Source organism: Netta rufina, assembly GCF_964035555.1.
Source record: "Netta rufina genome assembly, chromosome: 4".
Lineage (NCBI taxonomy): Eukaryota > Metazoa > Chordata > Aves > Anseriformes > Anatidae > Netta > Netta rufina.
The window spans coordinates 12,108,679-12,121,779 of record NC_140127.1 but is presented as its reverse complement, the minus strand read 5'-3'; the positions used below and the strand labels follow the sequence as shown (position 1 = coordinate 12,121,779).

At 44.8% G+C, this 13,101-nt stretch overlaps 1 protein-coding gene across 4 annotated transcripts in view; it reads right to left on the bottom strand.

Moving 5' to 3' along the window:
- Positions 1-72: 72 nt before the first annotated feature.
- FAM13A (family with sequence similarity 13 member A) overlaps positions 73-13,101 on the bottom strand; it is a 127,685-nt gene continuing 114,656 nt past the window's right edge. For all 4 annotated transcript variants that reach the window (XM_084286695.1, XM_084286696.1, XM_084286697.1 and 1 more), the window contains 5 exons: positions 11,354-11,449; positions 9,718-9,801; positions 5,780-5,976; positions 4,946-5,047; positions 73-3,089 (listed from right to left, as the gene is read on the bottom strand). In XM_084286695.1, coding sequence (XP_084142821.1) covers positions 2,963-3,089; positions 4,946-5,047; positions 5,780-5,976; positions 9,718-9,801; positions 11,354-11,449 — 606 coding nt within the window. In that variant the 3' untranslated portion in view covers positions 73-2,962. The remainder of the gene's footprint in view (positions 3,090-4,945; positions 5,048-5,779; positions 5,977-9,717; positions 9,802-11,353; positions 11,450-13,101) is intronic.

Sequence of the window (13,101 nt, the reverse complement as noted above, 5' to 3'; positions counted from 1 at the left end):
CTTTGCAAGACTGGAATTTTAAAATCCACTTGGGCGGGTCTTTCTGAGCAGTTTCCTTCACAATCAGGCAGATTACGATTTGATTTGATTTTATTTTTGCCAGTGGGAAAAGAACAGTTTAAAAAGAGAGATGGCTACGCATATATATTCTCTTCTTTTAATGTACAATTTCAGTTAACAGGTTGTGTTACTTTTAGCTTTCAAAGTTCAAAAATAGAAACTCTCTAAAGTGCATAATTGTACTTACATTTCATACAAACTATCTGAAATTCTAGCAATATGCCATGTAAACAGCGGTAACTAAGCATCAGAAAATGCTACAATCTCCTCAGTTTAAAAATAAAATGGACTGTTCCCTACATATCATTTATCAAGATTCGTCAGGGGCAAAACCCAGCAAAACAGATAATTTATCAGTACACAGTGCAAACAGGCTTTTAAAAACAAGCAGAGAAAACATACTCCGGGAAAGCCTTGGCCCAGTGAAAAATGTATGACTAGGAAGAAAGGGGCAGAAACTGTTTCTCGTGACCCTATGAAGGTGTCTAGGCCAGGTTCACCAAAGTGCGCCAGCTTTAGCCCGCTGTAATTTAGCAGAATCCCAAATGCAGATCAGCTTGCTGCACGCTGTCACCATATATGCTTTGAAGCACTTTGAGGAACCGGGCCTGAACACCACCAACAGTCTGCACCACCAACTTTTTGGAGCCCCACCGCTCATCGCACGCTTCTACTAGTGGCGTAGTGGCACGTGATGGTGGCTCAGCAGCTGTACCTAACACAACCAGGGAGAGCTGGCCGCAGGCTGACACGTCCCTAAGCCAAGGCAGAAGGCCAAAGGCACAGCTCTGATTCCTTGGGCTGCCCTGTCTCCAGACAGGCATTTGCTTCCCTCGCACTCCAACATCTTCAAAAGCAGTTTCTGAGCCCATTTAACACACTCAGAAGATCAGACTGATGTGCAGAGGCACAGCCCCACCTCTCCCACCTATGGAAACCCAACATCTCCAAAAAAACAAGCCCCAGGTCAGCACCCAAGTCCTCCAGACTCTTTGGAAATAAGAAATTCAGTCTCCAGCGATTTAATTAGAAGGGTGCAATTTCTGCAATCAGTAAAATCAGTCCCCCTCCTAAGTGCTTTCATTAATTATTAACTTCATCACTGTCTTACCCAGGCGGAGTACTAATGGGCACGGGCAGACCCCAGTGAGGAAGGCTGCCTTCTGAAGCGTTTGTGGGATCCCGAAGCGACCCGCCTCAACACCGGTTTTGGCAGGAATTAACACAGCACACACTGCAAGTTGAGGAGGGGTTAGTCTGAGTAGCACAACCCAAAAACCCACAGAAAAAAAGAAAGGGAGAAATGGTTCTGGGACTCCACTGCTTGCCTGCTCCCCTGCGACTTGCGTGAGGCCCAGCGCTGCGCTTGGCCTCGGCTGCTTGGCTCCTGCTCGTTTCCAGGGCCCAGACGTACAGGGCAGCATTACTCCGTGGCTTTGGGGTTGAGACCTATTCCCAAAAGCTGCGTCCCGGTTCCAGCAGGAAGCGTTGCTGGGCAGTATCAGCCTGTGCACACGAGCTCCTGGAGCGCCAGAGCAAGCCCAGGTGGCTGATGTTACACTGCAGAGTTATTGGCCCTCAGCTACTGGCTTTGTTCCTGGCCTCACGGCCTTTCGCTCCTTCAGGCAGCAATTGTCTGACAAGAGAAGTGGAATCTGCTGTCCCAGGGCCTTCTTTTCTGCAAGTCATACAGGTGGAAATGTCGAGTTGTCCAGTCCTGCCCCTGAGACACAAGCCCTCTCCATGGGCAACGTGTGGCTTGGGGCTTTCAGTTCCCTGCAGGATTCTGTGCCGCAGCACTACCTGTGCACAACAAAGCCACTGGGAAGAAAACACAGTCTGCTGTTGCCACAATCACAGCGTCCTTGCTCCGGCCCACACTGCCTGATGGTCTACAACAAAGAACAAAATGTAGGCTAGCAAGTCCATATGACATCAACGCTGACCATTCACCTTAGGCTCTTGTATTCATTAACAGATAATGAAGCACACGAGGCGGGTCGTCTTGATACCTGACACCAGGTATTTAACTGAGCAGCTACCGAAATCCCAAGAGGTTCTGACTTGTAGCTGATAAAACCTCTTTTCTTCCCAGTTGCCCACACATGGTCATAACCTTACAGTACCTCCTGCCAAGCGGAACAAGCAGGCAAGAACCCTGCTGCGTTTTCTTTGCCATCCCAAACATCTGTAGATACTTTCTCCTAGTTAATTGAATTGGCAGTCAAAAAAAAAAATATAGGTTGGGAAAAAAACAAACAACTCAACCCTGGGCCCTGGTCACCCATGTAACTCAAACTAGTCTGGGGCTATAACCAGGATAACCTTCCAGCATTCAGAAAGAGCAACAGAAGATGCTGGATTCCAAACAGTCTGGTCAAAAGTCTGAGCAAATCTTTACTGTAGCTACAAGAGAACAATCTTGGTGCTATCTGACCTGTGCCTTTACGTGAGATCAAGTTAGGGCACATGTCTGGTAAACTGAAGTGAAAGCTAGTTGATGATTTAATCACTATTCATGCTACTTTGTCTCTTGCTATGATACCCTGGAAAGGAGAAAAAAAAATAAGAGCATGGTTGGCTTTGATATTCTAAATATTACAGGATCTGTAAGCAAATCAAAACACAAGAATCCCTTCTGTGCAGTCACTGAGGACAGCATCATGTCTCCTACGCTGGCAAACTCCATTTGGGCATCAGGCCTGGAGAAAGAGTGGACAACAGCAAATGTAGAGAGTGATGGCAAGCCACCCTTCCTCCCCCTCCTGCCTCTGGGATTGGCCCTTCAGTTCCCAGGGGGCTCCTCAGCCCTCCCCAGCCAGGCTCCTGGTGCATCCACTTCATGCAGTTGTCCACTTGGTGCTCTCTCTTCTACGTTTACTGGCGAAACCAATCTCCTCCTTTACATGATCTTTGAGCTAATATCTCTTTTACTGATCAGGACCTCCAGCAGCCTCAGCTTGGCCTTAATCTGCTTGTATTCATTGTATTCTTCAGACATAGGAGTGCGGTCTTCTTTCTGCACGTTCCTAGGGGGAGTAAAAAGAGGTCATGAGGATTTCTGTGCCAGGACATCTTCCCTCAGCAGCCTCCCTCCACCCCTCGACAATATCAGGAGTAAGACCTACAAGACAGCTCACCTCCTCCACTACCCATCAGGGAATAAAAGCAAAGTAATTTTTATTCTTTGAGAGAAGACGGCAGGGGCAAGGCAAATGTCCCAGCAAAGTGGGGGAAGCTTGCATGTTGAGGCTGAACAGAATCCCATGGTTCTAAATGCAAAATCTTACTTGAAGCATGTCCTACTTCACTAGAATTGTCAGCTTCTACACAACAGTTGGTCAAAACAAAACAAAATAATACAAATAGATGAACCCTTTCCTTTTCAGGAGCCATCTGAATGTCAGCCTGCTAGATGCCAAAATAAAATACAGCTTTTCTTGGCTTGGAACCACAGGAAGAAAATATTTATTCAGATTTCTCTAAGCTTAAGTGAAACTCAAGATTCAATGATTATACAAGAATCTCTCAGGGTGGTGGGTAGTGGCAAGAATCACAGAATGTTTTGGGTTGGATAGGACCTCAAAGATCACCTAATTCCAACCCCCTGACACGGGCAGAGACACCTGCTGCTAAACCAGGTTTCACAAAGCCTCATCCAGCATGGCCTTTAACACGTCCAGGGATGGGGCATCCGCAACTCCTTTGGACAACTTGTTCCAGTGCCTCACCACCCTCTGAGTAAAGAATTTATTCCTTATAACTAATCTAAATCTACCCTTTTTAATTTAAAACCATTACTCCTTGTCCTATCACCGCACTCCCTGACAAAGAGTCCCTCCCCAGCTTTCCTGTAGAGCCCCTACAGGTACTGGCAGGCTGCTATATGGTCACCCAGGGGCCTTCTCTTTTCCAGGCTGAAAAAATCCAACTCCCTCAGCCTTTCTTCATAGTAGAGGTGCTCCAGCCCTCTGTTCATCCTCACAGCCCTTATACTCTGGACTCATTCTAATTGGTCCATGCCCTTCTTGTGCTGGGGGCCAAAGGGCTGAATGCAATACTCCAGATGGGGTCTCATGAGGGCAGAATCCCCTCTTTGCCCTGCTGGCCTTGCTGCTTTTGGTGCAGCCCAGAAAACGGTTGGCTTTCTGGGCTGCAAGTGTTCACTGCCAGATCATGTTGAGCTTCTCATCAACCAACACCCCCAGGTCCTTCTCCTCAGGGCTGCTCTCAATCCGCTCACTGCTCAGCCTGTATTCATACTTGGGATTTCCCTGGCCCAGGTGCAGGACCTTGCACTTGGCCTTGCTGAACTTCATGAGGTTTGCCCAGGCCCACCTCTCAAGCCTGTTCAGGTCCCTCTGGATGACATCCCTTCCCTCCAGCATAATAATTTCAGGAGTATAAATATATTAAAGCATTTTACCAGCTCATTTACAAGGAGCTTTTTCTGAGGAACACATTTAGCTATATTGAAGCAGAAATACTTGTTAAACTAGTGTATGAATACCTCATAGACAAGCAAGAATAGGACAGAGATCTAAACATTCTATATAATTAATAAGAAAGCAAATTATTTTATCACTGAGGAACCGTTTCATTATTCTTATTAATTGTGCTAGAGGCAGTTGGATTTTCAGTATTTATACTTGTACTTCCCACTGCTTTTCCTAAGAAAACGTTGTCTAAGAGGCTGTGGTCCTTAAAGTTCTTTGAAAAAAAGTCATTAATTTTAATGGGCAACAGAAATGAATGTGGGTAAAGCAATAATGACAATGCAATACGTAATAGTGAATTCACATAACTTTCCACAGTTGGAGGCCTTTGTAAACGCCAAACTGAACTTAAGAATAACTGAAGGACAGAGGGATAGCTGAGAAATTACCTTCCATTTTGTCGGAAAAAATTATCTTCAAAGTCTCTTAATTTTTTTCTGATTCGCTTTTTCTCCTCTCTGACTTCTTGCAGCTGCTCTAATAGTTCAGGGCTGTTGGGTTTAAACATAAACATGATTATACTTATGTACACAACTATAACTGAAAACATAGAGTAAATATACAAATGCATGGTTGTATAGATGCCAAGTGAGAGAGCTGCTCCTGAAAGCAGCCCTGGCAACCTGATGTTAATTGCAATACAAAGCTCTCTGAATTTATTTCAGCAAAATGATTATTTAATTAGGCTGAAACCTCAAAGAAGGTCAAGTGTGCATCACACAATTCATCACTAATTTCTATGAAACTTACTTGCTGAAGATGGATATGGTTTTAGTGAATTTTATAGGATCATGATTCAATGGACATGAATTAAAGCTACCACATATGTGTGGGCACAGTGGACCTCAGTGCTTAACACTAACGGGACTAGCTCAACTTGATGTCTCCAAAAACTGAAAAATCTTGTAGAGTGCAGGATTGTTTTCACAATAAAGGCTCGCCATAGGTGAAGTGAAGCTACCATTTAGTCCAAGAATCCAAAGATATGTAAGTCAAATATCAGTATCAGGACAGGGTAGTTTTCTTCCAAACTCTTGGGAATTTTGGAAAAAAAATAGACCCTCAAAAAAGGGTCTATTGCATTTAGGGCTGAACTGCAAAAGATTCTGAATCAGAACATAAATGAAAAACAAACCAAAACAAAATCTATACACTTTTCTTACAAATAAAATGCCATCTTATCAAGAAGTAACATTTTGAAGTTGTCTGCAAATTCAACGTACATGGATGCTTCATGGAGATTTGAAAGCCCCATATCCTGGTTGCTCCTTGATGGCATCTTATCATCCACTGGGGAAACAAAGCCATCAGCATCATCTTCTAGTTGATCCAAGAAGCTACGCACGTTGAAGTCGGTTTTCATAGTAATTGTGAAATCTGGCTTCACATTGCTGTCCTCCTCAGAGCCCTCCTCTTCCTCCTACACAGAAGGACAGAACACCCCCGTAATAGAATAAGTTACTGCTTCCCTTCTCAGAAACAAGTATCTCCTTTCACGACATGCACTGGGAACAGATATGGAAAGAAGCTGATAAGAGCAAGCACTTCAACTGCTAAGCAAGACAATACACCAGAATATCACCAGGAAGAGTCCCTACACCCAGAGCGCATCAGAGTAACTGTGATTACCAGCTCAGATTGCTTAAGGAAACCCAAGACGACAAAACAGTGAAAAACTATCTAGGTTTCTTAGTAAGCTGTTGCTTTGTTTAGTTTATATATTCTGATACAAATAAAAACATTTACAGCCATGTCTAAAGCTTACCCGTGGTCCTCTACGTGCCTCTACAAACACACAAGACAGCACACGGATTGCCAGGTTAACATGTGAAGTGTTCTCTCAACTGACACAGCTCAACAGCTCTCTCTAATGGCTGAGAATTCAAGACCTCAAATGCTCTTAGAGTGATAATGAGCTCAGATCAGTCTTTCTATGGTCAAATATTGGATATGATTGACTGTAAAGGCTTGCTATTGCTAACGTGATCCTGACATCAGCTTTATTTTACAGCCATGTAACTAACCAGGAAGAATCTAAGCATATATATATGTATATATATATACATATATTAATATACATATATAAAAGCTTTTGAGGACTAATGTTATTGAAGACTTCAACTGTATGCAAAAATATATTGTTGCAGCAGGATCAAAACTAGCTATTTTCTTTGTGTGATTCCTTGCTAATAGTTAAATTATTCGTAAGAGATTGCTCCCATATTTCAAGCAAAAAGGGAGAAAATAACACTGGGACCTAGCATAGTCCCATTAAATCCCCAAAGTCAATGATTTATAAGTGCATACATTTACATGAAATTGGAATTTGCCCAGAGTTTTCTTTTCATTTTAAAGCTCTAGGCGATGACAATGCAAACCAAAGCCAGAGGCCAAGAATTAAAACCATGATGGAGGCTTGAGGATGGAAAGATTAGCTGCAGAGAAGCTTTGAGCAATAAGGATAATAATAATAATAATAATAATAATAATAATAATAATAATAATAATAATAATAAAAGATACCAAGAAGAGTGAAAACATCTCAGAAGAATCTGAGAATCTGCAGGGAACTAGTGAAAATGAAAGCAGTTTTTAGCACATGACTAGATAAGATCCTTTCTCCAGACAAATTGTAGAGCTTAAACAGAAGGCACAAAATGCGCCTTCACGAGAAGAACTGCAGCTGTAACAGCAGTCACGTACTGTTGATAAACCCTGCAGATAACTTTGGGCTGGAAGGAGGGAAGGGAGACATCCCTCCCTGCCATTCACAGGACCCCAGGCATGCTGTCCTGCCCGGCTGGGTTATGGCAGCTAGGACTGAAACAGGATAATGCCATTACTGCTGGGGTGCAGCAAAGGATTTGCTAAGTCAGTCTAACCAGTAAAAATGATACTCTTATTTTAGGGGAATCCCTTCAGCACCAAAGGAGGAGCCCCCTTGCCCTTTCCTGTGAGAACAAGTTGCTTCTGGCTTCCAGTTCTGGAGAGAAAAGGAAAGGACCGTTTTCATAAGCAATGTAGGAAACCGTTCCCAAAGAGGGGAGCAAAGTCTCCATGTAACTTGAATCTGCACATCTGGCAGCAGCCTCTTCCCCACGGACACGGGTGAGCCTGTGTCAGCTAATGGGGGCTGGCACAGCAGGCTGGCCTGCCTGCCTCACTCCAGGGCATGAGCACGCACCCCAAGCCAGCAAGGATTATTCTGGCCCAGAGCTGAGGAGCGAGCCTCCTGCCAAAGAAAGCACATGGGAGGAAAGGACAGTGTAGAAATTTCACTTGTTTAGAGCTCAGTGCCAAAACACTACATCTGCCTGTCACAAGACCTCTTAAAGCATTTTGCTGTTTAAAGTGAAGGAGCAAATTAAAAAAAAATCTGAGCAAGAACTCTAATGGACAAGGCCATTGCTCTGAAGAATTCTTATATGGGAGTCTTATTTTAAACCTGCTCTGCCATTTACATCTCTAACCAAAATTATCTTCATTGACTACATCCATTTGGCTTGCACCTGCTTGGATCTTTAGGCAATTGTGAGGCATTTAAAGAGCTACAAATACAAAATCTCCAGAGTAACCCAACACCAGTACTCCCAGCCAGCAAGGATTCCAGTGATTTTCTAAACACAGTCAATATTCAAGATATTCTACCCAAACGTTCTGCAAAGCATCACTCAAACCACCCTTCAAGCTTTTATCCAGCTTTCACATATACTTGGAAAAAACAACAGGAAAGTGACAGTGGGGCTCATCAAGACAGGTAGTGCTCTGTTCACAAGGTACCCATATGGGGGAAAACTCTTGGGCTTGTTAGCAATTTTCTCTGTTTGAGTGTAGTACAGTGAAAATCTGCTGTGCGCAGCTTTGCTGGGCCCCAGTTAAATGTTAATTGACATGTGTTAATGGGCTTAATGTCACTCTGATCTTTGTCAGTGACACCACAGCTCTCCATGCTTGTGCTCCCTGCAGGACACTGGTGAGCTGGTGAGATACTGTCCCAGTGCAGCACTAGCCACAGTAGTCACCAAAGGTCACCACACTTCATAGCTGTAACTTTTGACATTGGGTGCAAGCACAGTTGAAAAATAGAGGACACAAAAATACCTGAAACAACCCAATAACCCGGCCCAGGCCACTATCACAGACCTGATCCAGCAGTTATCTAGAAAATGCTGAGAACTCTGTGCTCATCCTCCAGTTGAACGTGCTTCGGTCTGTAATCTGGCTTTAATGAATATGTGCCTTGAACAGCTCACTAGTACACAAACTACCAGAATTGCCTTATCACAGAACCACCCTGGATGTGTAGGTTTGCAGTATCTACACCATTAACCAAACTCTGGTTGGATAACACACAAATGACATGAGTGTGTTGAAATGCTTTTTCCTGTTACACTGCAATGGGAAAAACAGACCAAGGCCCAGCTCCACACTGCTTGTCCTAGCTGACAGCTGGACTTCCCTTCTCAGGGGAAGAAGGACCAATATTTTAAGTCTTCACCACCAAGAGCTACCACCCCAGCAGCATGAGAAAGAAACACAACCATCCTACCATCCCAATCTGACCGAGTGTTAGCAAATTGAACTGAATCGTTCTTAATTCCATTCTCTTATTACTTGCTGAGAAATACCATTTGCAAAATAGTGAAAAAGAACGCCGGATAAAACAAGCATGTGAATGGGAGAAGGTACAAATCCTTTAAGTGCCTGGTTCACTCCATGTGTGAGTGTTAGTTTTGTGAGATCTCATTCCAGCCACGGTGCTGTGTGCAAGTCACAGAGCTTTGGAGTGAGAGACACTATTGCAAAACAAGTTAGTGTTATTAAAAAAAGGAAGAAAGCAAGACGACAATTACAACCCAAGGTGCAAAGGATAACTGTGAGTTTTTCAGCAAAGTAACATACATTATATGCAGGTGGCAAGGGAGGGGGGAGGAGAAGGGAAAGAATGCAAAGCCAAGGAAAATGTTTAGTCTTATCTACAACAAGGGAAGAGTTTGATCAGAACTGGACAGGCTTAAAGCAGCTACTGATTTTTCAGGAAGACACTGCAAAAAAATCAACACTGATGGAAAAGAAAAATCAATCAATCATTCTCTTTTATTGGTGTAAGGGGAAAAATTGATGCAAACTGAGCAATTAGTTAGCAGCTGGAGGTCTTCACCTTTATCTCCTTGAAGAAGGAAGCTGTTTCGCCCTCGATAATTGGCTGCAGCAAAGGGCTTCTCCGCTTGCTGGAGGGGGAACCCTGTGACAGGTGTTAACAAGTACGTTACATTAGGAACCCCCTTCTCCTCCACCACCTGCTCTCAGATCATTCTCACTCACTCATTCGCTCTCTCTCAGTTCATGGCCAGACCATCAGGAACAATCCATTTCTTAAAGAACAAAAATGTGCCTGGCAAACCCTCTGAACCTTGGACCACTTTCTCTCAAGATCTTGCTTAGCAAGGAACATCATTGCCAAACGCTTCAGAAAAAGCCTTGGATGCTGGAACACTGGCTGGGCAGGAACTACGAAGTAAAGGCTGCAAGAAAATAACCCCCCAGCCTGAGGCCTATACACAAACACACACACACACAAACGCACTTGGTTGACTCTTCAGAGCTATGGTGTAAGGCCTGCTGGACTCTCCAGCCCTGCTTTCCAGGAGCCGGATTTCCCACTGAAGTGCCTGATGATGTAGAGATGGATTTTCAAATGCATCCTTCCCCTGCATGAGACTCTCACTGCTCTTATTAGAGGGTCTGGGGAAAGCCAGTCTCCTCTCTCCTGTGCTAGCCAGTGTGCAGTTTCAGTTTCCTGTCTAAATAGGACCTAAGCTCTCTTTTGAGAGCTTTGCCTTAAGCTGTCCATGCACAACTACAGGGTTTCTTTCTTCTGATGCGCAGCAGCATCTTCATGGCTCCAATTTTGGGGAGAACTTTGCATATTCAAAGAGGGACAGCTTTTGTTTTAAATGCAAGACAACCTCCCACTATTTGCAGAAGAAAACTACTTGTCGGTGTGATTGACTGCACTCAAGTAATGATGTGCCAGTCCATCCAATTCAGCAAACAGCCTACAAAAAACAGCCATCACAGCAGTGCTGCCTGGGAACAGTGGAAATGGTAAGGGATCTTACATGACAGGGAAAATAGGAACCAAGATAAAACAATTCCCTTTCTTTAGACAGGCTAAAAAAAATCTGGGTGTATATTTAGGTCAAATAATTTTTAAAAAGTGGCCTACACAAGCTGTGTAGAATTTGAGATGCTACATTTGCTCTCTAGTGGGGTGCGCTGGATTCCAAGCCGGTAGCAATGTTTCCTTGCTACCACCTTGAGTGAGGAGGCGTCTACCACTTACAGGATCTCTTTAATAGAAGTGTGGTGTCAGGAGACTGTTCCCCTTTCTCTCAGCCAAGGAGCCTGGTATCTCTGCCTTGGGACCCATGGAAGCCTACATTCCTGTGTAACCAAGCAACATGGAAGACCTACAGTTCTGAGTGGATTGGTAAGGCAAGGGAAGTCAGGCTGTAGCCAAACGTAAGATGATGAAATAACAGGAGCAGCCCAATGGAAAGATGAGAACCATCAAAAAGTGAGATGTGTCCCATGGCTAATGAATGGGCACTTGAATCCCCTGACCAGCTTTGCCCGACTTCAGTGTATGGCGCGCCACTGATTCACTCGTTTACCTGGCCTTTAGGTTATAAGGGAGTTGGCCATACTGACCGTGCTGTATGCCAAGGTGTAGTGAACCCTGTTTACTCAGCTCTAAACTGAAGTAAGAGCCCCTGAAAGAAAGTTTCACTTACAATGATAGGGATGGTGTTGGCTCTGGAGAGGATCTGCTTGACCAAGCGATATCTGTCATATAAGGGCTTCATCACCTGTCGTTCATTTTTGGTAACCTGTAAAGGAAAAAGAAATGAGAAACATGAATTCTGCAGCAGCAGATACTCCATTCTACAACGTATGTGCCTGTTATGACCATTATGACCAGGAGGATCTGGATAGGCTGCACCGATGGGCTGAGGTCAACTGCATGAAGTTCAACAAGGCCAAGTGCCGGGTCCTGCACCTGGGGCGCAATAACCCCAAGCAGAGCTACAGACTGGGAGGGGAATGGTTGGAGAGCTGCCAGGCAGAGAAGGACCTGGGAGTGATGGTGGATAGTCAGCTGAATATGAGCCAGCAGTGTGCTCAGGTGGCCAAGAAGGCCAACGGCATCCTGGCTTGTATCAGGAACAGCGTGACCAGCAGGGCGAGGGAGGTGATCGTCCCCCTGTACTCAGCTCTGGTGAGGCCGCACCTCGAGTACTGTGTTCAGTTTTGGGCCCCTCGCTACAAGAAGGACATCGAGGTGCTTGAGCGGGTGCAGAGAAGGGCGACGAAGCTGGTGAGGGGCCTGGAGAACAAGTCCTACGAGGAGCGGCTGAGGGAGCTGGGCTTGTTCAGCCTGGAGAAGAGGAGGCTCAGGGGTGACCTTATCGCTCTTTTTAGGTACCTCAAGGGAGGCTGTAGCGAGGTGGGGGTTGGCCTGTTCTCCCACGTGCCTGGTGACAGGACGAGGGGGAATGGGCTTAAGTTGAGCCAGGGGAGTTTTAGGTTAGATGTTAGGAAGAACTTCTTCACTGAAAGGGTTGTTAGACATTGGAACAGGCTGCCCAGGGAAGTGGTGGAGTCACCATCCCTGGAAGTCTTCAAAAGACGTTTAGATGTAGAGCTTAGGGATATGGTTTAGTGGAGGGCTGTTAGCGTTAGGTTGGAGGTTGGACTCGATGACCTTGAGGTCTCTTCCAACCTAGACAATTCTGTGATTCTGTGATTATCCAGAGGGGCTTGAAGGGAATTTCATAAGGATGATAACAGCACTAGCATGGATCAGACATGCTGAAGTACTTGGGTATGTCGTCATTGCATCTCCTGTCCTAGGTGCCTGATGAAACAGCACCCAGGCTATGGGCTGTCTTGTAATGTGGCTGTGTAAGACAGATTTAAACAACCAGCTTTCACAGAACAAAATGACGCACAGAGACAGCAGTCTGTGCTTCTAATCATATCTACCATTAAGAGACACAACATGGGATTTCCCACCCTTATTCTTGTGGCTGGGACCCCAGAGGCAGTTTATGATCCAGGAAAAGAGAAAAGAGCTGCAATGACTGCCTCCCCAAGGATGCTTTCCCAGGGAAGTTAAACTATAGATTTCACAAAAGCTGACTTTCCTGTTTTGCTCTTCCTCTTTACTTCCCTTTCAAGATAGCCCTTCCTTGTCTTTTAATACCCTGCCTTTCCCCTCCACCCTTCCTCCCAGCAACTTTGCTGGGGACAAGAGTTACCACACACCTGAGACAGGATGAATCTATCACAGCTGTTGTGGCACAGAGCAGGCAAAATAGTGCTGTAACACCCACCCTGAGCCCTACTTATACTACTCTTAGTTTGAGTATTGCAAACTGCTAGATTTCATTTCTGTTGTTCCTTCAGATCCATGTTAAGCAGAAAACCTCAGTGGTACTGACAGTGCAGAAGGGAAGACCTAACAGACAATAGCTAGTGT